The sequence below is a fragment of the Emydura macquarii genome, unplaced genomic scaffold (assembly GCF_026122565.2).
Source record: "Emydura macquarii macquarii isolate MOO-44397 ecotype Brisbane River unplaced genomic scaffold, CSIRO-AGI_Emac_v2 contig_2473, whole genome shotgun sequence".
Classification (NCBI taxonomy): domain Eukaryota; kingdom Metazoa; phylum Chordata; order Testudines; family Chelidae; genus Emydura; species Emydura macquarii.
Genome location: NW_027132610.1, coordinates 10490349 through 10517917, shown reverse-complemented (window position 1 = coordinate 10517917; position 27569 = coordinate 10490349). Strand labels below are relative to the sequence as shown.

At 42.3% G+C, this 27569-nt stretch overlaps 1 protein-coding gene across 2 annotated transcripts in view; it reads left to right on the top strand.

Moving 5' to 3' along the window:
• The first annotated feature begins 8807 nt into the window (after nucleotides 1-8807).
• The window catches only part of HSPH1 (heat shock protein family H (Hsp110) member 1), a 31920-nt gene continuing 13158 nt past the window's right edge, over nucleotides 8808-27569 (top strand). Inside the window, exons 1-10 of one of the 2 annotated variants that reach the window (XM_067562940.1) lie at nucleotides 8808-9445; nucleotides 11288-11345; nucleotides 13914-14054; nucleotides 16198-16320; nucleotides 17236-17335; nucleotides 19119-19252; nucleotides 20087-20331; nucleotides 22662-22890; nucleotides 24849-24955; nucleotides 26608-26741. In XM_067562940.1, coding sequence (XP_067419041.1) covers nucleotides 8835-9445; nucleotides 11288-11345; nucleotides 13914-14054; nucleotides 16198-16320; nucleotides 17236-17335; nucleotides 19119-19252; nucleotides 20087-20331; nucleotides 22662-22890; nucleotides 24849-24955; nucleotides 26608-26741 — 1882 coding nt within the window. In that variant the 5' untranslated portion in view covers nucleotides 8808-8834. The remainder of the gene's footprint in view (nucleotides 9446-11287; nucleotides 11346-13913; nucleotides 14055-16197; nucleotides 16321-17235; nucleotides 17336-19118; nucleotides 19253-20086; nucleotides 20332-22661; nucleotides 22891-24848; nucleotides 24956-26607; nucleotides 26742-27569) is intronic. The other variant, XM_067562941.1, reaches the window with a different exon arrangement.

Below are 27569 nucleotides of genomic sequence, written 5' to 3'. Positions count from 1 at the left end.
CATGCACTACAGAGATATCCCTGAAATGGATGCACCAGCCCCTTACTTACCATGGCTGAAAGGGCACTACAGCCCCTGCAATAGGTAGAAATGGGTATGCGGGTCTGCTATTCCTTTGGGAATATAAAGGGGAGTTATATTTACATTGTAATATTGCTTTTTGTCCATGGTGCCAACTAACAATTGATGCCTTGTGCTTTGCTTGCCTGTCAGTGGCCAGTGCAGCGTTCAGCTCAGCATCTACTACTCCTGCTGACTGCCTGTCACAGATTAGAAGGTGAAAAAACCCTCTGGATTACGTGTTCACCAAGATAATGAATGCCTCTGCAGCTGCTGACAGAGCTAAGAGCCTGGAGATTTCATTATCGGAGAAAATGAACATGGAGAACAGGAAGGCGGTCCAAGAATGTGAGCATGCAACGCAGGATGAGATGTTGCGCATAAATGAGGGATCAGTTGGACATGTTGAGGCATTTGGTTGAGCTTCAAGAAGAGCAGCAGCAGGATAGACTCACTCTGCAAAACTCAACTCATGCACTCTTTCCTAGCTCTCACCCCCAAGCACTCTAGAAGGAGGTTGAGCAAGGTGCAGTACGTGTATGCAGTACAGTGTATGGCTTCAGCCGCCAGGGGAGCAATGGGTACACAGGGTATCCAAGGATTACTATTGGCATTTCAACATCGCCACTATTTATTTTTTGGTCAGGGAAGAAAGTCCCTGCTTGCATCATTTGGAACAGACCTGAGTTCCTAAAGATGCACGCATCATGAACTTTTCCAGACTACCCCATATTGATGTTGGTGAAGTGTCCCTTGTGATCAACAAGAGCCTGCAACACCATTGAGAAGTATCCCTTTCGATTAGTGTATTCTAGGGCTAGGTGGTCTGGTGCTAAAATAGGGATATATGTGCCATCTATCACCCCCCCCCAGTTTGGGAATCCCATTGCAGAAAACCCCTCTACTATGTTCTACATGTTTCCCTAAGTTACTACCTTTTTTAGCAGACGTCTGTTAATGGCCTGGCAAACTTGGATTACAGTAGCTCCCACAGTAGATTTACCAACTCCAAATTGATTCCCAACTGACTAGTAGCAGTCTGGCATTGCTAGTTTCCACAGAGCGATGGTCACCCGCTTCTCCACTGTCAGAGCTTGCCTCAAGTGAGTGTTCATGCGTTTCAGGGCTGGGGACAGCTCTGCGCAGAGTTCAAAGAAAGTGGCCCTTCATATATAAAAGTTCTGCAGCCACTGCTCATCATCCCACACCTTCATAATGATGCGATCCCACCAGTCACTGCTTATTTCCCAGCACCAGAAGCGGCGCTCCATCTTCTGCAGATGGTGCATGACAGCCTGCAGCAAACGGGAATTGTTCCACTCTATGGCTTGTAGCAGGGCATCTTCAGTAATATCACAATTTTCAGTGCTGCAGCCCCCATCTCACCCTTGAAAATACTGCAGGATAAGATGTGAAGTGTTTGTGATGCTCACAATGATAATGCAGAGCTAAGCAGGCTCCATGCCTCTCCAGCAATGGCGTGTGCATGGCAGAGACAGAAGGGTTTAGAAAAATGGTACAAAAAAAGTGTCAGTCTGTGTTTGGGACAAGAAGGGAGGGGGAAGGAGGATGTTGCATCATGAGGGATGACAAACTTCCCAAAAGCCTCTGTGGCTAGTTGCACTGTGGGATAGCTACTCATGGTGCACTGCTTTGATTGTCGACCCAAGCATGGCTAGTGGGGACGCAATCCGACATGAGTGTGCTGTGATCATGCTCCTGCAACTTCTAAAATTCGGCAGGTGAAAGTCAATTTAAAATAAATTGACTTCACTCTGCAGTGTAGATATATCCAGTACTCTCTGCTTTTTGTCCCCTGCTGCTTCCATGTCAAATAGACTTGCCTGCACAGAGCATAACAGAGGGATTTCTACTTTCCCTGATTAAAACTGTTGCAGTTTAAGAAGAACAAGTTTTAAGCCTAAACTAACAATATAGAAAATACCATCCAGTAAAGAGACTATCTTGCCAATTCAAAGTGTATTTAAACAGAGATAATGGACAAAGAGGGCTGTAAGTGAGCAAGACATCAGGAATGTATAAGTGAGTAGACAAAGTGCAGGGCAATGAAGAATCAAGCCCCTTGTCCTTTCCTTGACAGAGCTTGGATGAAGTTTAAATATGGTCTTTTGGGACCATTAAACATTCCTTGTGTTGTGCAGTTTTCCATAGCATGTATGAGATATCTAACATCAGACTAGGATTATGCAGTACTGCTAACATTTTAGGTACAATGCCTTCCAGGAATCTTGGCTATAAAGCCCAAAGCCACTTTCACTTTGATTGGGACAGATGGTGTTCCCACACAAATTCAAATCAAATCTAGATACAGCAGCCTTCATCCAGAGGGATCCCAAATGCTTTACAAGCAACACAGCACCACTCAACTGCAGCAACCTCAATTGAGTGAGAAATACAGGAGAAAAAAATTGAAGACAGATGAAGCCAATGAAAGTCAAAAGGGATTTAGGAGATTGAAATCAAAGCCTGCCAATAAACTAATAGTACCAAAGAGAATGTGACATGTGCATTTCTGAATAGATGATGTTGTGTTATGGCTCCTCACAGAAGATTGCTTATCATGCACAGCGGATCTTTTATGTTATTTAATAAAAGGTAGCACTTGTATAGCATTTTGCATCTTTCAAATGCTTTACCAACAGCTAATCCTGGAAACATTTCGTTACCTGCCATGCTCACTGCTGGAGCACTCCCTCAGGCTAAACCACATCAATGCAGAGATTCTTTCACCCTAATCCCCCCTCCAGTCTGGTGTTCTAGCTTACTCCTGTCTCATGCTACATTTCCAGCCAGGTTGCCTTTCAAACACAGCCCTCTTCTGAGATAACAGCAGAGTCCCAAAAGGACAAGTCCCATAGTCTATAGGGCTTCCCCCTTCTGAGATTTTAATCAATCTTTGCCTCTGTTAGTCCTGAGGCACATACCAGGTTCTAGCCCAAGGACCTTGCATTAAGCAACTAAGGACTGTTCCTTCAAATTCCCTGCAGCCTCCCTTGGCTTCTCCTATCTTTCCTTACTCACCAGTGTTTCTTCCCAGACTGCAGATTCCATTATTCCTGTTCTGGGGTTCAATTCCCTCATGTTACCACTATTCAGCCAGGTAGCGAGGAGCTTCTTCAAATCTACTTCCAGCCTTTCTGGCTGTGGGGTTGTACTTCATGGAAGTACCCCCTCTCTCCTTAAGGCAGAAGTTCTCCAGCTTCTTTCCAGGAGCTGGGTTTTCATTCAGGACAGCTGCAGGACCTCAGACTGTTCCTCCTCCAGCTGGCCCTTTTTCCATGAATCAACAATTTCAGTTTTGGAGACTTCAGCAGGCAGACATCCCTCTTAGAGAGTATATCCTCACTATGCTGGAAAAGGCAGCATATATGCTAGACCCCTTCCCCAACTCATCCCCTATTGGTTGGGTGAAAGCCATTCTGCAAGGCTCCTAGGCCTGGGACCTTAAAGAAACATTAATGGGTTTCTAGTTCCAAGTACTACTTACCCCCAAGACCATTTCCGCTCTACCCATATCTTCTATTTTCTAAATTCTTTCCTATATCAGACCTCCCCAACTTTTGAACAGATATAAAATAAAGAACAGGGGCTGTATGGTTTCTCCTTTCTCCTCCCCCACCGATGCTGCAAGCAATGAGAATGCTGAGACAAAAACTTCAACATGAGACTGATCCCGAAATTTCAGGAAAACATTTGTGCATTGATAAGCAATTTTCTCACCCCACTAGATGTTATAGTTAATCTAGATACAGTCTAGCGTTAAATGTTTAACATTTAGATTGTTTGTTTATCTTTGTTTGCTTTGGTACCTATCTCTGATCTCTTATGCCTACCACTTATACTCACTTAAAATCCATCTCTCTGTAATAAATCAGTTTTATATTCTACTTTAAAACTGTGTGTCTTGGCTGAAGCGTTTGGAAAAATCTCAGCCAGTTAACAAAAGCTGGTGTATGTCTTTTCCACACTGAGGGAGGGGCAAACTGGATAATAAACTTATAGTGGTCAGGCTTCTGACCAGGGCAGGACAGGGCAACTTCAGGGTGCAAGGCAGGGAGCTGGAGTGAACTGGCTGGTGCCTTTCTCTGTGAGATTCATGAGTGGCTCTGGGAGCAGCCATGCAATCTAGCTGGGTGTGTAGCTTCACATGCTGTTGGGCCGAGTGATAACAGCACCTGGAAGGGTTTGCTGCTTGTCACTAACAAAGCATTGTGAGGGACAGCCCAAGCTGGAGAGTTAAGGGGGCACAGTGGTAGCCAGTCCCAAGTTGTACCCCAGGGAATCCCATAACAGGATTTTCCATGTCTTCCACTTGGCTGCATGCTACTCCATGGTTATTTGTGAAGCTCTAAATATCTGAAGTTGAACAGAAATCTGAACTCACAGTATTTCTTAGCAATAACTTCTATAGTAGAATAAACATCAGATTATTAATTGCAAATAAATAATCACAAAATATGCAGACAGAAGAATAGGCTAAATTAATTTGATCTGATTCTATCTTCTCTGAATATATTTGTTATTTATAAATATTGAACTGTTTGTGAACCTCCCACAGGTTGAAATTTGCATGAACTATTATAACTATTGGGTATTGTAGATGATCCCCTGGAGGGGGCAGCATCAGTAGCTCTCTCGTGGCATCAATCTCAGTGATGGGGTGTACTATCACTGGGGCTCCAGCCAAAACGCACTGACTCACAGCAAGTGTCAGCTCAGCCGGATCATAGGCAGCTTGCCTGGGCTTTTTCCTCCCACCTTCTCCCTAGAGTACCTGGGGCTAGTTGTTTCCCTCTGGGTTGCTGGGATAGATAGAGTGCAGGAGTCCCACGAGTCCCTCACTGTCAATCGGTGGCAGATCCAGAAACTATGCAGGGTCCTCTGCAGAGGGCAGGTCCTCTAGTCCTCAGGTAGCTCCAGCAGGCTATCCTCCAGGTCACAGGATCTGGGGGTCTCCCACTGCTGGTATGGTTCAGGCAGCTCCTCCAGATCCACAGGGCCTCACACCATGAGTAGATCCAGCACCTTCTCCTCTAGGTTGATGTTGAGTGCAGCCCTAGATTCAAGCACCAAGGGAGAAGGATGCTTCTCCCTTAGCTGCTAGCCCCTAACTGAGTGAGCAGGCCTGGGTTTTAAAGGTCTAGCCCCACCCACCTGCTTCCAGTCAGGTGTTGTCTTTCTGGGTTCCAAGCCCCATGGGGGTTTAGCTCTCCCTCTTCGTCAATCTCAGAGGGAGGCCACACCTCCGGTTACAGGTATGTATTAGTTATTTAAGTCATGTGGTGTTGTTTCTATTACATTTCTGGACTGATGAAACTTTTAAAACAAGAATAATGAATAACATTTCTGACACAGATTTTCAGACAAATAGGCATACATGGTAAAATCTGTGAAACTTTCAGCATCAATAGTCATCAAAATAGTTGCAAACAATGAATAGTCTGACTTGAATAGCAACAGAATGAACTTGTCATATTTATCTGTGTAAAATATCACAAATCATAATTATTTATCCAGCTCTAATCAGAATGCCACACCCCATTGTGCTTTCTCAGGACTGAGCTAAACAATCCATAAATTATTTTGCCATGAGAAAATTCAGCCAATTTTCAGAAACTTTGGCTTTTCTTTGGTAGGAATAGTGTCACAGACTGAGGAAACCCCCAAACAACATAGTTCCTTTTACTCACTCATTCTGTCCCATGTTAGCTCAAAATGAAGAGCTCCTGCCAAATAGTATATAATTGGTAAATTGGTTTAAAAATGCAGTCAATGAGATCAGTGAACTTAATTGATGATGATAGTCCTATCTACTACTTGAACATCACAACCTCAGTGATCTCAAACACCTTCTGAAGGAGTGAATTTGTATATAATCCAAAGGAATATTTGCCTCATTAGAACCATAAACACTAAATATACTCTACATTTAGGAATTTTTTCAAAAATGTGCACTGGTGTAAACATAAGTGCAAATCTCTTATATGAATAGGTGTTACTGGTATAAATCAGTGCTTACAATTGTGCAATTTAAATGAGTAAATTACCAGAGTAAGCCACACTGGCGTAATCCCTACTTTACATTGCTGCAACACATCTACATAAGATAGCTGGTGCAAATTTCACTGACGTAGACAGGCCTTAAAATGATCCTATTTATTGCATAATCAACAGTCTTTTGATTTACTGCTCCACTCTGTGAATAATCTCACAAGTCCATGAAACTAAGCACCTTCAGTTGTTAGTCTAAAATGTTCTGTCTCTTTGAGGGGAATGGAAGCTAAAATAAAAGAGACAAGCACCTAAAAATTTCTCCTTCTTGACCTGTTTTGTGGAATTGCAGCAAAGATAAAGGAAGAACAACAGACCAGGTTTATAGGGCAGTGATCTCGTGGTTAGGGTTAGGGATCCTATAGGTAGGGAACTTGGGGCTGGGGTTAGAGTTAGGATTCCTATGGGTAGGGGACTTGGGGCTAGAGTTAGGGTTCCTATGGGTAGGGCAATTGGGGCTAGGGTTAGGAGTAGGAGACCTGGGCTACGGTTAGGGTTCCTATGGATAAGGGTCCCTGCCGTAGGGTTAGGGGTCCTATGGCTAGGGGACTTGGTGCTAGAGCTAGGGTTCCTATGGCTATGGATAGGATTTGGGACTAGGCTTAGGGTTCCTATGGGTATGGGTCCCCGTCCTAGGGTTAGGGTTCCTATGGATAGGGGTCCCAGCCCTAAGGTTAGGGTTCCTTTGGGTAGTGGATTTGGGGGTAGGGCTAGGGTTCCTATGAGTAGGGGACTTGAGGCTAGGGTTAGGGTTAATCACTTAATCCATAGTTAATTTAGATAGAATATAACAGGAAATATATTTTTCATTCATATTTTCTAAATTGGAATTAGGTGTGGGTGCACTTTTTATTTAGCCATCTTGAATTCACATTCTAATATCAGTTATCTTTGCCTTTCTTGTTATGTGATCTCTCAGAGTCTGAAGTGTTTGATGTTAATTATAAAACCTAAGATTTATTGATCTAATTTGAGCATTAATTTTAGGATGTGTGTTTTGTGCCTCAGCAATGACAGCAATCTGGGCCTAATTTTTTTCTTTGTTCCAACCAATATTTCTTAACTATTTAAGATTTTTAGCTAAATCCCCTACAAAAATAGTTTAAATTAAAAGGTGTGGAAGGGACAGGGAAGCAGCAGACACCTTTGTGGATCCATCTCATTCAACCAAAGTTTTATAATGCTTTTGCAACAGCAGTTGGAAAGTAGTTGCAATTAGTGAGGTGAGTATCAGGAACAGATGGTCTCACCTTTCCCCTAGTGCATAGCTCAGTTACTCTGTGAGTCCTTTAGAACAGCAAACACCTGCTCATTCTCATTTTCAACTCAGACAGACCTCCTCTTGTGAATTGGGTTATAGGGAAGACAAGAAAATCATGCCTTACATTTCTGAGACAAAATTCTTCCTCCCCCACCTTTTCTGTCACAAAAGCATCCTCTCTTGGGAGCAAAATTGCTATACCATCTCTAGCAGCAATAGCACCCCTCAAATATGCTTCTATCTCTATAGGCAAGGGTATGCCCGATTTATTCCCATAGCCCTTTTTAATAAGAATGGAAATAATCTGACCCTCTCCTTTAGGGAGAAAGAAAGAGTTGGGATTGTAAAAGAAGACAATGGAAAATAAAAAAAAAGTTACTTGGGGGGATGGAAATCATGGTCCCCATGTTCTTTCTTTGGGGAGAAACTGACAACATAACATAAAAAAGAAAAGCAAGGACCCAAGACAGAAATAAAGATTGGTGGGCAAGGTCAGATAGAGAAAAATGAACACAGCTGAGAAAAATACTGATATAAGCACACTATACAGTGTAGAACTACCCTTGAAAAAACAGAGGAAAGGATTCAGCAAGATACAGTAGAAGAAAAAGGGAAACATGAAAAAGTGGGGAGAAATAAAGTGAAATGAAGAACTAAGCCAGTAAGGGCCAGATCCTGAAAAGTATTTAGGGTCCTAACTTCTTAAGGATCAGAGCCTAATTCTTACAATGTTTATTACGTGACAGCGACTGTAAGGCTCAAACAACTACAAGTCGTACGTTGGTCCTAGTTCTGTAAAGACACATCCAGGAACAGGGCGAGCTGAAGGGAGCAGGGCTTGTGCGGTGCTAAGGAGGAATTATTGGCCAGGCTAATTGTACCTCCCCGCTGCACCAGCCCATCCCCTGCGGTGTTCTGCTCCCCGCCCCCGCTTCTTGCCTAGATGGCTGGAAGAGGAGCGTCCACACTAGCGGTGTGGGATCCGGACTGGTTACTCCGGAGTAGCTATCGGAGATACTGCCGTGCCGAGGCTCGCCAAGCCCTAACTACTCCAGTCTGTGCTCCAGGCTCCCAGCTGTACCCGCCTTCGATTGCCGCTCCCCGGCACAACCCCCGCCAGCCACAGGGGCACCAGCCCGCCTCCTCCGTTCGCCCCTCGCTAATCCCGACAACGCCCGGGCGCTCGGCTTCGAGCAGAGACGAGGCGGGCCGGGGGCTTGGCCGGGCAAGGGCAGAGACGGGGGCAGGCCGCCCAGCGACAGCAGCAGGAGACGGCCGGGACTGGCCGGGGTCAGCGTGGGCGGGCAGCAGCGCAGACGGGCGGGAGTCGAGCGCGGTGCAGCGGACGCTGGCCGAGCAGAAGCCACGCACGCGCGCCTGCGCCGCCCACCCGGCTGGGGTGTGCGCTGGGGGTCTGCGTCCTGTGTATGCGCCTGCGCAGATGCGGTGTCCTGGAGCCCACACAGCCCGTAGCGCCGCAGCCAGTGACGCGAAGGAGAGAGAAAGATCCAGGCAGGGCCGCCCGAGGACACTCCGGCCCCGCCCCTTTCTCGTTCAGCCGGCTCGCGGGTCTGACAGCGGGCGTAGAATCCGCGGCGTCCCGGTCGTCATGAGAACGAAATACGTCACCGCGCTCCTCCGCCCGCCATTGGTTGGCCTTGTTCGAGAAAGCCGGAGAAAGCGGAAGCGGAAGCCGCACGTGGAGCCGGCGAGGGGCTGCCGCAATTTCTGGAAACTTCTCGCTGTCATATTTAAAGCGGCGGCGCCTCCCTCCCTCCTTCCCCCGGCAGCGCTGCTAGAGCGATTAGCTGCACGGACAGCGCCGGCCGGGCCGGAGGGGAAGGAGCCGCTGCTGCTGCTCTGCGGCAGGCGCTGCCCGAGGGGCGAGAGAGAGACTCGCGCGGGGAGCGGGCCGGGGGCTGCCCCTGCCGGCGGGGCCGGGGCCATGGCCGTGGTGGGGTTCGACCTGGGCTCGCAGAGCTGCTACATCGCGGTGGCCCGAGCCGGGGGCATCGAGACCGTGGCCAACGAGTTCAGCGACAGATGCACCCCGTGAGTGCGGCGGGCGGGCGGGCGGGGGTCCCGGTCCCGGTCCGGGTCCCGAGGGCAGTCGGGTTGCCCCTCCCGGCGTGGGGGCTGCGGCCCGTTCACATCCCCCGCGCCTCCTGCGGTGCCCGCGGCGGGTGGGTGAGCGAGCGAGCGGGCGGACTGCAGCGGCAGCCGGGCGAGATATCGCGGGGCCGATGCTGCCGTTCCTGCCTCGGCCGGGGGGGCAGGTGAATGCCGCTGCCGGGGGGCGGCGATGGTGGAGCGGACCCGCCGCCCCTTGCCGGGAGCTGGGACTTGCGGGAAGCTTCTAGCGCTGCGCCGCCTCAGCCCTGCGCGCCGGGCGTGAGCGGGGCAGGCGCAGGGGGGAGCCCCCGCAGGGCGCGGGCGTATCGCGACTGGGTCGCGGGGCTGCCCTGACATGGACCCGCCGGGAACGGCGCCTTGGAGGAGGCGCAGGGATGGGAAGGCGGCGGCCGCGGGAGAAGCGGGGTGGTTGGTTCTGCCCCTTGCGCCGGGCGAGCTGGGCAGACCCCAGCTCTGTTCCTGGGTTTCCCGTCCGCTCCTCGGGCAAATCTTCCTGGGCCCCGAACCTCGACCCTGCGCTTGGAGGAGACCAGCCCCTGGGAAGCATTCAGCGAGCCACCGCTGAAAATGCCCTGTGGGCATAGCTAGTGTTCGTTCTGTAACAGAAATAGCCACATGTAACATGCACAGCTCTGCAATCGTCAGTCTTCCCATTTACAGTCTGAACAGTAATGCTGGATTGCGATAGGAAACAGACCACTTTCCGTGCTCTTAGCGAACAGGGTGATCACACAGCAAAGCAGATGCGCTAACATCTGAAAGATCTGGATGGACCCACTGAGAATGTCATGATGCTAAATGAAAATACTTGTCATGCAATGTTTGTATGTTTAACCACGTTGCAGGATAAAGAGAAGATTCTCACTGAGTATTAACTCTCCCACAGTGCAAATATATTGATGTGTATGCTTTGGTAGTAGCTTTTGTTTCTAGAGAGGCTCTTACATGCAGGATTTAATTTGCAACCTGGCTTTAACATAGTCTTGGCTTCGATTTCCTGTTAAAAGGGAATGAAGAAACTTTAGCTGCGGGACTGAAGATATGCAGCCTCTCTTGTTCAAGCTTAGTACAGCAGGCTGTTAAACAACTTAATATTTATTGCACATAAATTGATTTTGTAACTTTCTGCTTTACAATGAAAGAAGATTTCTAACCTACATTGAAACTATTACTCAGTGCTAATCACATGTGAACTCTGAAGTTCAGACAATCATAAGTTAACCATACCAAAAAAAATTTCGATTTAAAAAAAAAAAAAAAGAAGTGAAATAAGCATCTGTGTTTTCTCATTTAGATAATTTGGTTGAAGCTGCTTGGGGTTTTTTTGTTTTGTTTTTAAATTGTACAGAATGATCTACCTTTGAGCTGAGACTAAGCACAGAAGGTTTCAGCCCCAAAACATACATTGTAACTTTACAAAATATACTTTGGGGCTGAAACTTTCTGTGCTGGGGGTCAAGCCTGGAGGGATGGGTGTCATATAGATATATATATCTATATATATATATCTATATATATATATATATATATATATATATATATATATATATATATAAAATATGCAATAAACAATAAAGAGAAGTATGTGGCTAGGAGTGAGAGATTGCTGATTAGTTTTTTTAAATGTTGTTTGTTAGCTTAAGCCACAAGAATGGCAGTTTAACTTGCTCAAACTCTCAAATTCTGTTTGAAATAGCAATAAATACAGCTTCTCTAGCTCTTTTGCCAATATTGAGTTAACAAGCTTCTCTGCCTTTTCAGATCAGTTGTATCATTTGGATCCAAAAACAGAGCTATTGGCATTTCAGCTAAAAACCAGGTATGTTTTCTTCTATGAAAGAGAATCTAACTACTAGAAAAATTAACACGTCTGTTTCAAGTAAGGGAACAAATGGAAAAGATAACTGACGGCAGCTAACTAAAATTTCTTTGATCTTAATTGTCAGTTAGCATTTCAAAATTAAAGGCCTGCATTATGTTGACAGTTTTATATACAGGTTTGCTGCTGAAATACACAGCATGCCATTGCTAGAACTGCATGTCTGTCTGTTGTGTTGATAACTTCCAATTAGAAGCCTATGTTATTTGATCACTTTAAAAATAAAATAATCAGGCTTGTCCAGCTAGCTCTTTTATTTAGGAAATTTCAGTTAGAAATGCAACTTCACAAATTATGTAAAATGTGTATATACATCCTTAAACTGAAATGTGAACTAAGAGCTTTTGGCCTTTGCTTGACTGAACTGCTCTGAAAGGATAAAGTGTTATATTACTGCAGTGAATAAAAAAAATATTTATTTTTTTAAATGTGCTAAAATATGAATGTATTTTCTAAAATAACCAAGTACAGTGTTTAAAACTTCAGCTGTCTGTCTTAAAGCCATGATTTCGGCTGATGACATCTAAATATGACTACTGTAATGCAGGTGGAGACAAAGCATGCTTCCTCTACTGGTCTATTCATATCTGTCAAGTAGCAAAGGCACTGTGGTAGGTTTCCATGGAGAGAGCACAAACTGTTTAGCTATGAACAGACAGAGAGAGATGTGATTGAAAATATATGAGTGATCATAACCTCTTCCCTAAGCTACTCAAGCATACATTTGCAGTTACAGGACTCAAAGATAAAAGCTAACAAAATTATTTTCATAGAGAATTTTGCAGTTTTTCATTCATTCCTAGGAATGTAATATATTTACTTAAAATGAATATCCACATAAAACATTGTGGAACAAATATTTTACTAGAGGTTTTAATTTTGTGATTTTTTTATCAGGATTTAGACATTCCCTTTTGTGTACCACTGCTTTTCTTTTAGATTTCTTTAGATTAGATTACATTTCCACGTCACTGACTCATATGTTAATTTAATTCAATAAAATAGTGAGCAAAAATAAAGGAGTCTTCAGAGCATTTGTTGTCTTAAATAAATAGCTTCTATTTAGATTCTCTTGAGGCTAATGTGGAGAGCTAACACTGTTATTAAGAGATCATTCAATTAAAAGCTGTCCAGTAGCTTTAGCTAAATTGAAAGCAAAGTAGTTTCAACATACATTTGAAAATATGCATTCACAATAGACTTTAGTTCCTGGTAAGTTTGTGGCTTCAAGAATACTACATATTCTGTTTTTCAAGCTTTTTTGTCTTAGCACTTTGAAAACAAAATTTACCAATTTTTTCCATTTGACAAACACTTAAAAATTTTAGGTGATTTTGGGATGTCAAAGTACAAGTACATCTTAATAATGAACAGTTTCTTTTCCTGACAGCGGTGGAGTTTTGGGTCATGTAGCCTATGCAAGCATGGGCATTTCTTGGCCTATGACAATCTGGGCAATGCATTTTCACTAATAAGGGAGTGTAACGGTCATCTGTTCAAGCAGGGAACTATACACCTGCATTGTTCTGGGTTTTTTTGGCAAGTAATAATCATCTTAATTTAACTCTGACGTTGTTTGTTTTTTTGGGTTTTTTTAACAGCAACTTAAATTTCAATGTTTGTGTATCCTCAATCAAATGCCAGACAGCTTTGGGAATAGTTAATTACTTCATTCTGTTACTTGCAGTATGTTCTAGTGAGTTTTCAGAAAAAAAAGTGTGGCATGCTGAGTGGCTGCTGCTTAATTGTGGCTGAGACAGCAGGAAAAATATTGTAGGATATTTGAGAATTAATGGCATGTGGTTACTTTAAAAAAGTCTCTTCAGATTATACATACAGTTACCTTGATTCTAAAAAACCTTTACTTTTCAGGTTAATTCTAAATCAGTTTATTAAAAGCCACTAAAGTGTTTTGCCTTGTTGCCTATAGCACAGTAAATTACTTTTGCTTTTTAAGTGCTTCCATCTTGGCTGACCGTATAACTATGGGTTAAGTAGAAGTCACATACCCTGCTTGGTGAGGTCTGTAGTAGATAATTTTACAGTACCAAGTCCCTTATTTTTCTCTGTTTTGGTGTGACAGACCAAAACAAGTCTCCATCAATATGTTAATCACTTGAATTTACTACTTTTAGGTTTGTTGGTGTTTGCTGGGTACTATTAGTATTCAGTAGCTGATAGAGAACAAAAAACTTTTTTATTGCTGTTACTAAATTAGTTTAAACAGTCTACAGCCCAGTCTGTGTAACATTCTGTATTGTAATATCTTGAGAGTTTAAACTGTAAACTCTGCAGTGCTATTGCTCATTCACCTCTTATGCCAGAACATTTCTGTATAAAACTACAGTACTACATAATTTAATATTAGAGGAAAGAGATCAGATGTCAAGTCTCTGAATAGTAAACCTGATGGGTTTAGGCATAGAGGCTAGCAATCTGACGCTGCCATTCTTTTACTAATATGCAGGTTAAATATAGCTTTCAAGATGCTTTCTTTTTTTCTTGCAGCAAATTACTCATGCTAACAACACTGTATCAAACTTCAAGAGATTCCATGGCCGTGCATTTAATGATCCTTTTATTCAGAAGGAGAAAGAAAACTTGAGTTATGATTTGGTTCCAATGAAAAATGGTGGAGTTGGAATAAAGGTAAGTGGCATATTTGCAGTCTAGCTTTTCTAGTTTTTATAGCTATTTTGGAAAGGTTTTGTTTTTTAGCACTTAATTAAAATCCCTTTATTTTCTTGATGAATTCCCTTAAACTATTCTTTTTCTGGAACACAAGTGGACTTTTGAACTGAATAGCTATTTTTATTCTAGAGTGGAGTATGTCACCAAATCAGGCCTTTGTTGTAAATGCTTCCTCAAACAAGAGCTTGCCTGGTGGCAGTTGTGCACACAGTCTACACATTCTGGCAGAAAAACTATTAAGATAATTTTAGGGTTGCATAATTCTGCACTGAAGTCGGGGAAATGCTATTGTTAATTCCACCTGTGCCTATGCTCTGTGATGATCTGATAACATGATGGCATGCTCTTTCTCAATACATATTAATGCTATACACTTTGTTAGAACCTTTATGACAAATGAGTAGCATCTTCATGCATAGCAGGCTATTACTTGACCGAGTCCATAATGACATTGCAGTAAATGTACACAAACTGTTCCTACAACATCTATTGCAGACTGAAGCCTTGCCTCCATTCGAAAGGATTCTATAGTTATGCCACCAAACACTCCTTGTGGAGATGCAATTTATACTGGCAAAAGATTTATTTTGTTTGTGTAGCATATACCATTCCCCAGTTAAAATAAGCTATATTGGCAAGAGGACCATTTTGTTGGTATGACTATCTACATGTTGGCTAAGGGTGTGTTTTTATTTTATATTTTCTTCCCCACACTCCTAACTGATATAGGTATGCCAGCAAAACTTTTAAGTGTGAACTAGGTCTAACAAAGTAATAGTGAGACCTAGAGAAGAGAACTTAGCATAGAAGAAGTTTGTCAGGAAAAATACAGTGGCCATTATGCCAATGAGAATGTTTCAACATGTTTTGTATATCTAAGGCTATAAGAAAAAAATATTATAGTTGATAGGGTTACTCAAAGCATACACACAAATGGTCCCTATTCACCTCTAATTGGGCTTTTTTACTGGTAAATGGGAGAATTGAAACAGTATCCCATGTTTTTAAATGGAACAAATCATTCTGAAATCTAGTCCGTTTTTAAAAGAACTAAAAAATAGATTCATCTATTAAACCTGCCCCATAGATCCCCAGCCAAGTAGTGTGATTTTTATAGTCTTTTTTTTTTTTTTTTTTTTTTTTTTTTTTTTTTTTTTTTTTTTTTTAAATCCTCTCTCTTGGTCATCTATGAAAGGCCCCCATGCCCTGTTTCTCTTTGCCCCTTTAGGGGACTGTGGTAGGGGGAGTGAGAAGCAATGCCAGGGCTCCCTGCATCCAGGTCACTTTCCCCACCTGGGCAGAGCTGTGAGGTGAGCATCAGGAGCTGCTGCTCTCTGCCAATCCTTACACAGTCCAAGTGGGGAAAGTGTCCTGGATGCAAGTTGTCCCTCCCTTCCCCCCTCACAGTCCCCTGGGGGTGCATGGAGTAGTTCTTGAGGTGGAAGCAAGCAGCAATACCAGCTGCTCCATGCATGCAGGTCTGTTTCCCCAGGTGGGCACAGGAGGGAGTTGCAGGGGTTAGGGGTGAAAAAGGCACAGTGCAGGGGTTAGGGGCAAAGCAGGAGTAGGGAGCCTGCAGGGGTTAGGGGCAGGTGCTCACAGGGATAAGGGGGATACACTCAAAGGCTTGCTATGTGAAAGGAATCACCCATACAAAAAGTTTGATCTATAGTAATCTGAGGTGTCAATGGTAATAATGGTAGATACTTTGTTTGAAATTTAGCTTTAAATAGATGGTGTCCTTTTAGTGGGAATGAGTTTAAATAGCTTTCTTTCTAACATACCCAATTTTTCTAACTTGTATATTAAGAGACACAGTACTGTGGTGGTTATTTGCCTTCATTTTTTTTCCTCATCTGTGTGGAGCTTTTTCTTGTCCATAGAAAAAATGTTTGGAGAACAAAGAACAATGGAGGATTGTGATGTTTGGACTCCAAAAGATGATCTCAATTCTGAATTGTAACTCTGCAATGAGCTGGGAGAGTGCATTGAGATTGGAGGAGGGGTTGTTGTCAGCAGAGCATCCAGAAATATTAAGTGGTACTCTGCTTTTCTGCGACTAAAATGATGAAATTGTCCTCCATGTTTTTTTTCTATACAGGTAATATACATGGAGGAGGAACATTTCTTTAGCGTGGAGCAGATAACAGCTATGCTGTTGACTAAGTTGAAGGAGACTGCTGAGACTAACCTAAAAAAGCCAGTAACAGACTGTGTTATTTCTGTAAGTAATTATATTACACTGGACCAATACACACATTGATCTTCCTAGCTGTAATCATTGAAGATTTCTGATATGTACAACGTTCTCCTCAGCATACAAGTACTTGGGCTTAAATTTTACTTAATGTTACCAGAACCTTCTTCTAAAAAAGGAAAAATATATGTAAATCATATCTATGAGCTTGTTATAAAGTGATGGAAACTGTTAACAGCCAATATTAAAATAGATTCGTTACTTCATATTAATATAGTACCTTTATGTTAAAATAAAATAGCATCGAAAAGCATGTAATTAAAAAGGCGGTAGAGGATGTTGCATAAAGTGCTGAACAGTTGCTCAGATACCATGGAGATGAACATGCTAAAATGCCTATACAGAAATATTGTGAGTACTCTGTCAAGCTGCAATATATATCAAGTAATTAAATATATCACTTATTTTAATTGATCTGCCAGTTGGCACCACTGTGCTACTGGGAAAACTCCTTTGGTACTAAGTATAGCAAAGAACTTAAACTCAAAATTTTTGATAGTACACTGCATCTAATGTTCACATCAAAGTAGCGTTGACTACTTTTTCCACTTTGTGTTTAAAGTTCGTTTAGGCATGATTCATCCAGACATTATACCTCTCCTTACTGTATTCTACTTTTACTGGTTGGTCTTGCACGTGCTTTTAGGCCACAGTTCAGAATATTACTTAAACATTGGCTTTAATGGGACTACTAAGTACTGTGCTGAATCAGGGCCTTAAGTAGTTAACTTTATTTCAGGCTAAAATCTTGCAGTGGGTAGATATAGTAGCAGAGGTCTCCTTTTGGAGAAGCAGAATGGGTAGTATTTCAAATAAATGTTTGGGTTGGAAGTCTGGCTTTTTAATTGTAATTCTGTTTCTTTTCCCACTACATTTCTTCAGGTTCCATCATTTTTCACCGATGCTGAAAGGAGATCTGTCTTAGATGCTGCTCAGATTGTTGGCCTAAACTGTCTGAGACTGATGAACGACATGACAGCAGGTAAAGCAAAGGAAACATTCCTGCAAAATGTATGTTTAATGGAGATCCATTTAGATACTCTAATAATAATAATAGATAATAATAGATACTCCAAACTAAGAAACAAAGGATTGCTTAAAAATAGATCAGTCACTAAAAGCAGAGTTGGTTTACGAAACTTGTGCCATTTTTTTTGACCTATAAAACTCTACATAGCATCTCCTGTCAGGTGGTTAAAAAGAGAAAGCTCTGATTCCTAAGGTGACTTAAATGAATACTGTTCTTAACTTCATCCTCACACTCTCATTTATGAGGATAGGAATTGCCCTAGCAACCAGTGGTCCCTCTAGTCCAGCATTCTGTTTCTTCAGAGGACTGTGCAAGAAGCGCCATAGTGATCAATTGTTCACTTGACGGATATTATGAAAAAGTTCCTCGTATAGGCATCAGTTAGAATTTTTTGTTAAAGGATACTGTGGACGTGCCCCTGGAACCGGGGAGCAGCGTCCAGGTTTTCCCCTCTCTGGGCCCTCCTCAGAGGGGGACCACCCCTCCCGGCTACCTCCCACCGGGAGCAGTCTTGTGCCTCTTTGCAGGACAAGCAGTCTTAAGGCCAGGCCCCCAGGCAGGGCTGGCCAGGCAAGCAGTCTTAAGGCCAGGCCCCCAGGCAGGGCTGGCCAGGCAAGCAGTCTTCAGGCCAGACCCCCAGGCAGGGCTGGCAACGGCACGGCGGGGAAAGCTTCCTCACGGAGGATAGGGAAGGGGGGGAGGGGGACGCAGGCCCGCCCGTCTCCACTGCGTCCCAACCCAGGGCCCTGGCAGTGGCAACAGCGTTCGCCACTGCGGCGGCGGGGCTCCTGCCGCAACACACCGCCCAGGTTGCCCCTGACTCAGCCACTAACGTGTGGTGATCCCTGGGCTTCTTCCTCCCCGAAACCCCCGGTACCTGCCTCCTCTGGGTCGCTGGGGTTCAGTAGACCTGCTAGGCCCTCCTCGTCCATGGGCGGCAGCTCCGGGAGCTCCATGGGCTCATCCTCGAAGGGTAGCTCCTCCAGGTCCTGCGGTCCCCAGGCCTCGGGCAGGGCTGGTAGGTCCTCGGGGTCCCAGGCTCGGCACTGCTCTGGCAGATCCGGCTCCCAAGCCCCGGGTGTTTCCGGGGGGTTCTCCTCAGGCTTGTAGTCCTCAGGGAGCCCCGACGGGCCTTCTTCCGGCTCCCAGGCCGTGGGGGGTCTCTGGTGGTCCCTCCAACTCCCAGGCTGCAGGGTATCTAGGGGAGGCCTCGGCCGATCCCCAGGCTGGGTTTAAGGCCGGCCCCTCCCTCTCAGCCCGGCCTTGGCTAGGAGCTCTGGAGGAGACGCATCCTTCCCCTTCAGCCGCCTCCCTCCAACTGAGCTTGCCGGCCTGACTCTTAAAGGCCTAGCTCCACCCCCCTGCTTCCGGTCAGGTGGGGCCCCTGGGGCAGGCTTCTGTCAGCCAGGGTGGGTCTGGCTCCCTCTCTGGGTCCTCCTCAGAGGGGGACCATCCCTCCCGGCTACAGATACAAAACCACGATCAATGTAATTGTGGATGTCAACATTATCCATATAAATATTTAATCTTATTTTGCTGATATGGTCAGGGCTCAGAAAATTCATTGGCAGATGTAATATAAACTGTTTAAATATATACATTGCTATACATAAATTTAATTGGAACTTGCCTTTTGCTACTCTGCACCGTTGCAAAAATGATGAGCCGAATGATACACTGAATCGAGACCCACTAGTGACTGTGCAGATAACATTTGATGCTTCTTGCTTTACAGTGGCTCTTAACTATGGAATTTATAAACAAGACCTTCCAGCTCCAGAAGAGAAACCACGGATAGTGGTGTTTGTTGACATGGGTCATTCTGCATTTCAAGTATCAGCCTGTGCTTTTAACAAGAGTAAACTAAAGGTAGTCAGCTGATCATCCATTTTTGTGTTGCTTTATGGGTCAAGTAAAGTGTAGTCAAGAAAAAAGGGGAAAAATGTACCACTAAAATGTGGCTGAGCTAAAATGATGCTTGAAAAAACTTAGATGTGCAACAACTTCCATCTTTTCATATTGATCAGCAGGCGTTGCTGTAGACTATTAATTAGTTTTTTGCGGAGGAGATGGGACTCAAGTGACATGCAAACTGTTTTAATATAAACATGTGAAATAGTTGTAACAGTACACTGAAACAACTAAAGCAATTAGAACCCTTGAACTTGCTGACCACATTTTAAAAAGAGAACCTCTTGGTGGCAGTATATGTGAAGACTACTAAAATACGTCATTTTTACAGCTTCATTTTGGGAAGTATTTATTTAATTGATATGTGGAAATTGATATAATGGATACAAACATTAAGGATTTTAGCACCATTAATATTGGCTCCTTGTACTATGTTGCAGTTACAGGGAGGCTGTAAATTGATTGGTTTGTTGTAACCGGAATACAGTAATTTGATATTTGTAATAAGTTATTTGAACCTATGTGTGGAGTAAGGACCTCATGACACTGGACTGTCATCCATTCTAGAAAGCCTTTGTTTCTTTTTAAAGAGGGCAAACTTCCAACGTACACATGTAAAGACCAACTTCTGTTAGTATGCCTTACTAAATCTTTAAAATCTACATATTGGAAGAAGTAAGTCTAAGTAGTGGTGTCTTTGTTTTTTAAAAAGACTTACTGGTATAGATGGAAGTCCAATGTAATGTCTGATTTGTCAAATGTAAAACTAAATGATTTTCTCTTTCAAACCAGGTGCTTGGCACAGCCTTTGATCCCTTCCTAGGAGGGAGAAACTTTGATGAAAAGTTAGTGGATCACTTTTGTGTGGAAATAAAAGCAAAGTACAAACTGGATCCAAAATCAAAAATTCGAGCTCTTCTTCGCCTATATCAGGAGTGTGAGAAACTGAAGAAGTTAATGAGTTCTAACAGCACAGACATCCCACTTAACATTGAATGCTTTATGAACGATAGAGATGTGGCTGGAAAGATGAACAGGTGAATAACAGCTTAAAGGAAAATGAGGGAAAACTGTTTAAAGCAAAACCTCAGTGGATGGAATTCTTCATTTCCCCAGTTGTAAAAGAGTGATGATCTATATTAAGACTACATGTAGTATTGTTAAACATGAAATATTTTTGAAACAGTGGGCCACTTATAAATCTAATCTTTGTTGCTGTGAATACTTCTAGCTTTCTTGTGATGCTGGAATAGTTTAGACTGGATTACATAATGTATGTGACATCCATGTGAATGAAACAAATGTGCAGTGTTAGAACACTGGTGTTGCAGTGCCTGTATAAGCTCCCAGTCTGAAATGCCCTCAATTGTAGGTATAAGACACTATCACCTTGGGTATAGAAGTAATCCTGCTAGAATTAATACACACAATATTTTGTAGTTTGAAGCAATTAATTTTACTACACATGCAACATCCTGACACAAATCCATAAAAGTAAGGAAATGAAAAGTTAACCTACCGAATGGGCATACCTTTTATTTCTTTACTTACTTACTTTTACTTTACATACATATGCTACCATACGCTACAATCTCAACTCTGTCTTCTGAGGAATGTCATTCTCCTTCTTTGCTTTTAACTGTCCTTCTGCGCTCAACCCTTTATCAAACTACCCTCTATCAACAGAGCCAACTACTATCCCAGAGGTCAACAACTATTAATGTTAGTGGAAAAATAAGTTGGTAAAGTGGTGTGTGCAGGAGGGTGAAATGGGGCAAGACTGCAGTTGCAGTACATGGTCTATGGTAGATGATATTTGTGGTAATGATAAGGTATGTGCTTGTGGGTGGAAGGATAAATATTCTTAAGTAGCTTAACATATTTTCTTGTTTTTGTTGGTTTGTATCAGAAATGTTGCATGTCAGTCATAATGCACAAACTTCATTGTGAACTACTTAACCCAAATCCAATTAATAGGAAGCTATTTTACCTGGGGGTAGAGGTGCAAAAGTGCAGCTAGTGCTGAAGATGACTTTATCCATCAGTGGCTGGGCATATGAGCCCTTTTCTGCTGTGAGATAAAAACTGACAAAAGTATAGCTCCTGATGGATAAGGTTCTATTTGCAAACTTTTTTCAGCAACCAATTGGTTGTTTGCATAGCACATGAACTGTCCATTATAATGTGAAGAATAGCTAAAAATTATCTTAAATTCAACATTTAAAAAAAAAAATCCTGCCTGTTACACTGGATCTGCTCAAGATTCACCTTTGTGCCAAGTATTGAGTACATTTTAAGAGATTTGTTAAGCAAAAATTCAGCCAGGGCCCAAATTCAAAAGATTCCCATTAAATATATTGAGAGAAACCAAACACTCAAACTGCACAAAGAATCCGAAGGTATAAAATCTCTCACTGACTGGCTGCCACCTTTTAGAGAAAAACATGAGTTTAAAATGGGGTATAAATTCATGTACATGTCCATGTTTGTGTGGAGATGTTGGGCATGCATTGAATTCCCATTGCTGGTTGAGAGACTGAGGCAATAATTAAAGTAACATAGTTGCCCTCTTTGTCTGTAGATGTCAGAAGGGTTTGCCAGGGAAGGTACTGTAATAAACATGGAAACTCACCACTAACCCTCATTCTGTATAACTTACATATATGGGTTGACACTTTCAAAGCAAGATGGGGAGTTGGCTACACATTCTTAATTAAAACTAAATCCCCTATACTGCTTTGATAATCTCAGCCATGGTGATTAATGGAGCTTCTTGCTTTATCTACAAATACTGTAATGCACACCATGATAGAACTGGAGGGCAGAATAACACTATCTGGGAGACTGGCTATGGCATACAGAATATTTTACTAATTCACATTCATTCCCAGTCATTACTGACCAAAACTACCTCCCTCAAGTGGATATTTAGTGGTGTGCCTCTAATTCCTAGGTCAAAAGTGCTCACAGCATAAAAACCAACACTGTTCACACCTTTATCTATAGCTTGTGCAGGAAGGCTGAAGATGGGCATAGAGGCAGAGTACCCTCTAGAAGGGATCTCTTCAGGTAGTGATGCATATGGTTGAACTGTATGGCTGAGATGTGTTGACAGGAATGTGGGAAAACTTGCATGGTATCTGTTCACAGTGTTGCTAGCCTGTGTGGACATCACTTGAGTTTGGCACCTTTGCAAACACTAAATTCACTAACTTTAAAAATATTAAACAGCTTTAACATGTTCATGGTGGCTTTGTTTATAAAGACATTTAGCCATTTTGCTGCAACATGCAGTTTATCAGGTTTTGTTAGGAACTGCTTAAAAACAAAACTCCGGAGCTAACTGACTTTTGTCTAATTTTCCTAGATCCCAGTTTGAAGAATTATGTGCTGACCTCCTAGAAAGGATAGAGGTGCCCTTCCATTCATTAATGGCACAAACTCAGCTTAAAGTGGAAGATGTGAACGCCGTTGAGATTGTTGGTGGAGCTACACGCATTCCAGCTGTTAAAGAGAAGATTGCAAAGTTCTTTGGCAAAGATGTCAGCACAACACTGAATGCAGATGAAGCTGTTGCAAGAGGCTGTGCTCTACAGGTATAGTATTCACTCTACCACTTAAGTCTTCTGGGAGCACTGCCTTTGCAGAATTGACCATACAGTTAAGGCAAAATGGCACTCTTAAAGCAGGCAGTGGAACGTACACTGGATACTGAAATAGTGACGTACTTAAAAGCTCTGTCACTTTTATTTTATGACTTAACTGATTTGACTAAACTGTACTTAGTCACTGTACTTTATCTGCCTTGAACCTGTGGACCCATTACCATTTTTTCCCGAACTCCAAACCTTGTCATATACCTTATTTTCTCACTCTCCCCGCTCCCCCCCAGCTTAACCCTTTTCCTGTTGGTGCTGCTGAGAGTGCTTGGCTCTGGTCATTTAACGCCTCACTGGCAGGTGCAGACTGAGTGAGGCAATGGTCGTTGACCAGTCCAGATAATATAATTAGCAAAAAGACAGTGAGCCTTTGTATGGGGTTCAGGATATTCTCTGCTATATTATTTTAGAAAACACTTACCTTCAGGTGCATTCCACAGGCAAAATAATCCAGTCTTTAGAAATATAGAAGGATCACCTCTGGCATGAATGATTTAGCGTTATCCATCAAAGTCTGCAAAAGCCTCCTTTGTTACTTAATATATTCAGATGGCTTGTACGTAGTACCATTGAACATACAAACACATTTGTGTGTAAAATTTTTCTGGTATTGGACGTAATAGCAAAATGTAACACTAACTTAACATGTCTCATTTCTGCTCTGTCCACAGTCCATTTTTACTTGACTTTGATAGTAGATTGTTTATCTCTTAACAGTATGTCTACACTGCAAGTGAAGGTGTGAAGTAGCACAGGTAGGCATACCCATGCTACCTTTAATCTATTGTTACAGGCACTAGTAGTGAAGATGTGGTGGCACGGCCTTGCAGCCCAAGTACATGCCTGGGATCCCTGGTGGGTTTCTACTGAGACAGCTGGCCTGAGTACAAGTCCGTGTTACCATGTTGTCTTGGGTGTGACTACCCATGCTGCAAACACACCATCGCGTACTGTGTAGATGTACCCTGAGAGTCAATTGCTTTTGTTCAGAACTTTTTTCCTTCTTGACCTCCATCACCTTTGTTTCCTTTCATTCCTCATTTTGTGTTCTGTTCCTGTCTTTCTCCTCCCTAACCATTCCCCTGAACATCCATTGACTGCTCCCATAAGCACAAGGAATGAAGAAACGGTAATGGTCTTAACCCCCTTCACTGCTGGACATGCACATCACACTCGGGTGGCATTCTGTGCAATGCTGCTATTCCTTTGGAACATACCAGGTGCATACCTTGGGAACTGTAGTGTTAAGCAACAAGAAAAACTTACAGGTTTATAGACTTGAAGGTCAGACGGGACCATTATGATCATCTAGTCTGACCTCCTGCACAGCACAGGCCACAGAATCTCACCCATCCACTCCTGTAATAGACCCCTAACCTATGACTGAGTTGTTGAAGTCCTCAAATCATGGTTTAAAGACTTCAAGGTACTGCAAATCCACCAGCACATGACCCTGTGCCCCATGCTGCAGAGGAAGGCAAAAAATCTCCAGGGCCTATACCAAACTGCCTTGGGGGAAAATGCCTTCCTGACCTCAAATATGGTGATCAGCTAAACCCTGAGCACATGGGCAAGACTAGCCAACCAGATTAAGTATGTTAGAACTAAAATGATGAAGAGTAATTTTGGTTGGATTAGGGATAATTAGCAGTTCTGCTAAAATACAAGGGATAAACTGAAGGTCCCCTTTATCTAAAGAATGTGCATCCTTTGTGAGCATAATTCCTTCTTCCTTCACATCAGGGTTTCACTTAAGCAATTAATTTACCTAGATCTGTTTTGGTACAACCAATAAAGCATAGGACTCTTCCTTTAATATTTACAGGAAAGTTAATTATTTGAAGGGCTAACATTCAAGTACGTAGCCAATCGTAACAGCTGTTTTTGTCTTTTAGTGTGCAATTCTTTCTCCAGCATTTAAAGTGAGAGAATTCTCTGTCACAGATGCAGTTCCATTCCCAATATCTCTGAGGTGGAACACAGAAGCAGATGACACTGAAGGGTAGGTAGCTTTAAATATTGTTCTCTTTTGGACTTTGGTTTTATGCAATTTAAGGATAAAGTTCATGTGTGCATCTTTCTTGAAGGGTCAGTGCTAAGCAGTTTAACAACTCATAGGTCCTTTGAGCTGTGCTGTTTATAGCTTTGATAGTGATTCTGTGGCAAACGTGCAGTTAAAAATACTTACTTTTCTCTCAAGTGAAATTGAATGCTATAGTAATCCCTACTAAAAGTATGACTAGTGGCTTGTAAATTGGACTCAGAATTAACTTCCTTTGTCAGTGAGCTATATTGATTCATGAGATTAAGTGGCCACCTGTGTACAGGGCCCATTTTGACTTGCATATTTACGTTAATGTTTAAGATATAAACATACAGAAAAAAAGTTATTGGATAATAAATACAGAAATGAGGTTAATCAAGACCTGTGTAAATGTTAATGCATATATTCAAAGCATTTTCTATCTTTTCAATTGTTTTCAAAGGTGGGCTGTGCTTGTGGGCAGTTTTCTATCTGAAAATATTCCTAATATTTTAAAATCATAATAGTTTGTTAAAACTTTTATAGAGGATTTTTCTTTGACTAATTAAAGATACTAATTCAAGAATACATTTAGGAACTGGTAAAAAAAAAATTATAGCAAGATGTGCTACTAAGCCATATTATAATTAAAAAAAATAATTTTAGCGTCCCCTCATAAAATACTATGAATCTTTTAAAAAATTCAGTTTGTTTTTTTTAAATTCTTGCCATCAAAATAGAGTGAACACGTCCCTTTTTCTGTTAAATCTACCACATGCAGTTTGCAGCAGTCCTGTAGATACACGTCAGTCTCTACACCAGTTATCCAAGGTGGTAGAGTCTATCCCCCAAGTTCCATTTAGTTCAGCCTTGAGTCTCCTGTTATCCATGTGTTTTCTCATAGGATGTAGCTGTACAAACCTTAGCTTTGTTCTGTTGTAGACTGAACTTCTGAAGGCAAACTGTATTCCCATTTTCAAGTATATTGCTTTCTGTAGCACAGTTCTGAAGTAGTTAATCTCCCACCTCGCCAGGTTTCCAAGATGGATCTTCAACAAGAGATTCCTTAGGCAGGGAGTTAGATTAGATTTTCTGGAGATTGGAAGTAATCAGACTGAAACAGAGCCCAGAGCACAGAAGAATCCTGGATGAATAGTTTTCAGCCTTTCTGTAAGAGCAAGGGAGGAGAAATAATCCAGTGTCTTGGCTCTCTTGACTGAGCCACAAAGCAAATCAGTTGGTAAGCAGGAACATAACTAGCCTTTGAGATTCAGAAAGGTATTATAGAAGTGCAATTTTTAAATTAAACTGTTATTTCAAGATAACTGAGGGACACATTTGAAGAAAAGTGAAGTTTCGTACATCTACTGATAATCTATTACCAAGCCCCTATTAAAATGTAACTACATTGTCTTGCTCACCAGGCCCTAAAAGAGCTGGAATGTGTAATCACTTCATATTACACAAAGCCCTACATTCCAAGTTGATAATGCGTGATGGAAAGAATCTGCTCAGAAATAACTTTTCTCTGAACTATTTGTTAAAGGACCCAACATTTTCCTAAGGGAAAAACGCAGCTGTTTCAGCACATGTACTGTTCTAAAATACTTTTTGCTTGATCCTGACTGTAGGGTACATGAAGTGTTCAGCAGAAATCATGCAGCACCGTTTTCCAAAGTTCTCACCTTCTATAGGAAAGGTCCATTTGAGCTAGAAGCATTCTATTCTGATCCTAATGGTGTCCCATATCCTGAGACAAAAATTGGTAAGTGACTATCCTGGTGAACCTGACATTTTACCAAGAGATTGGAAAGATGATATAAATTTCTTTACTTTCACCATGATTGTGTAATGTTAATCCACCTCATTCTGTTTTGGTAGAGCTATAACACGTGGATTTATGTATATGTTTTCATGTTTCCAGCTCAATTTACATTTGAACTGAGTTTGAATTTAACCTAGTCCCTGGTAGACACTTCCATGTCATAAGCTAAAGAGAGGCTGCCAGTTATGTCAAATCCCTTGACTGGAATGGAACCATAATAAGTGCAAAGGATTTCTTGCTACTTTTTTTGACTCCTTTCACCACCACAGTCTTAATTTCAAATATCCCTAAACCCATCCCCTATATACAAAAAAACTTAAGCTTTGAATCTTCCAGTGGAAGCAAAACAATAAACCACCTTTGGAAACCTATTCCATTGCTTTACTGGTGTAGGGATTCCCTTACTGTTTAATCAGAAAATAGTATTGCATTTTATTAACCTGTACTTAATCTGGTCTCCTTGATTAATGAGAATTGGGGTCATAATCTTTACGTGCTTGTATATAATAGTCTTCTCTCAGTCTTTTTTTCCTTAGATTGATCATTGATAGTTGAGATTTACAAAGGCATTGTAGGGTTCGTATTTGTCTACAGCAATAGTTCTCAACCTGCGGCCCAGTCAGCACACAGCTATGGCCCATGTGACATCAGGGTCATACAGATAATATTGGATATGCATATGCAGCCCACAATATTAAATAGATTGAGAACCACTGGTCTACAGTAACTTCTAACATCTATACAGTTTTACAAGTAAAAATATTAACT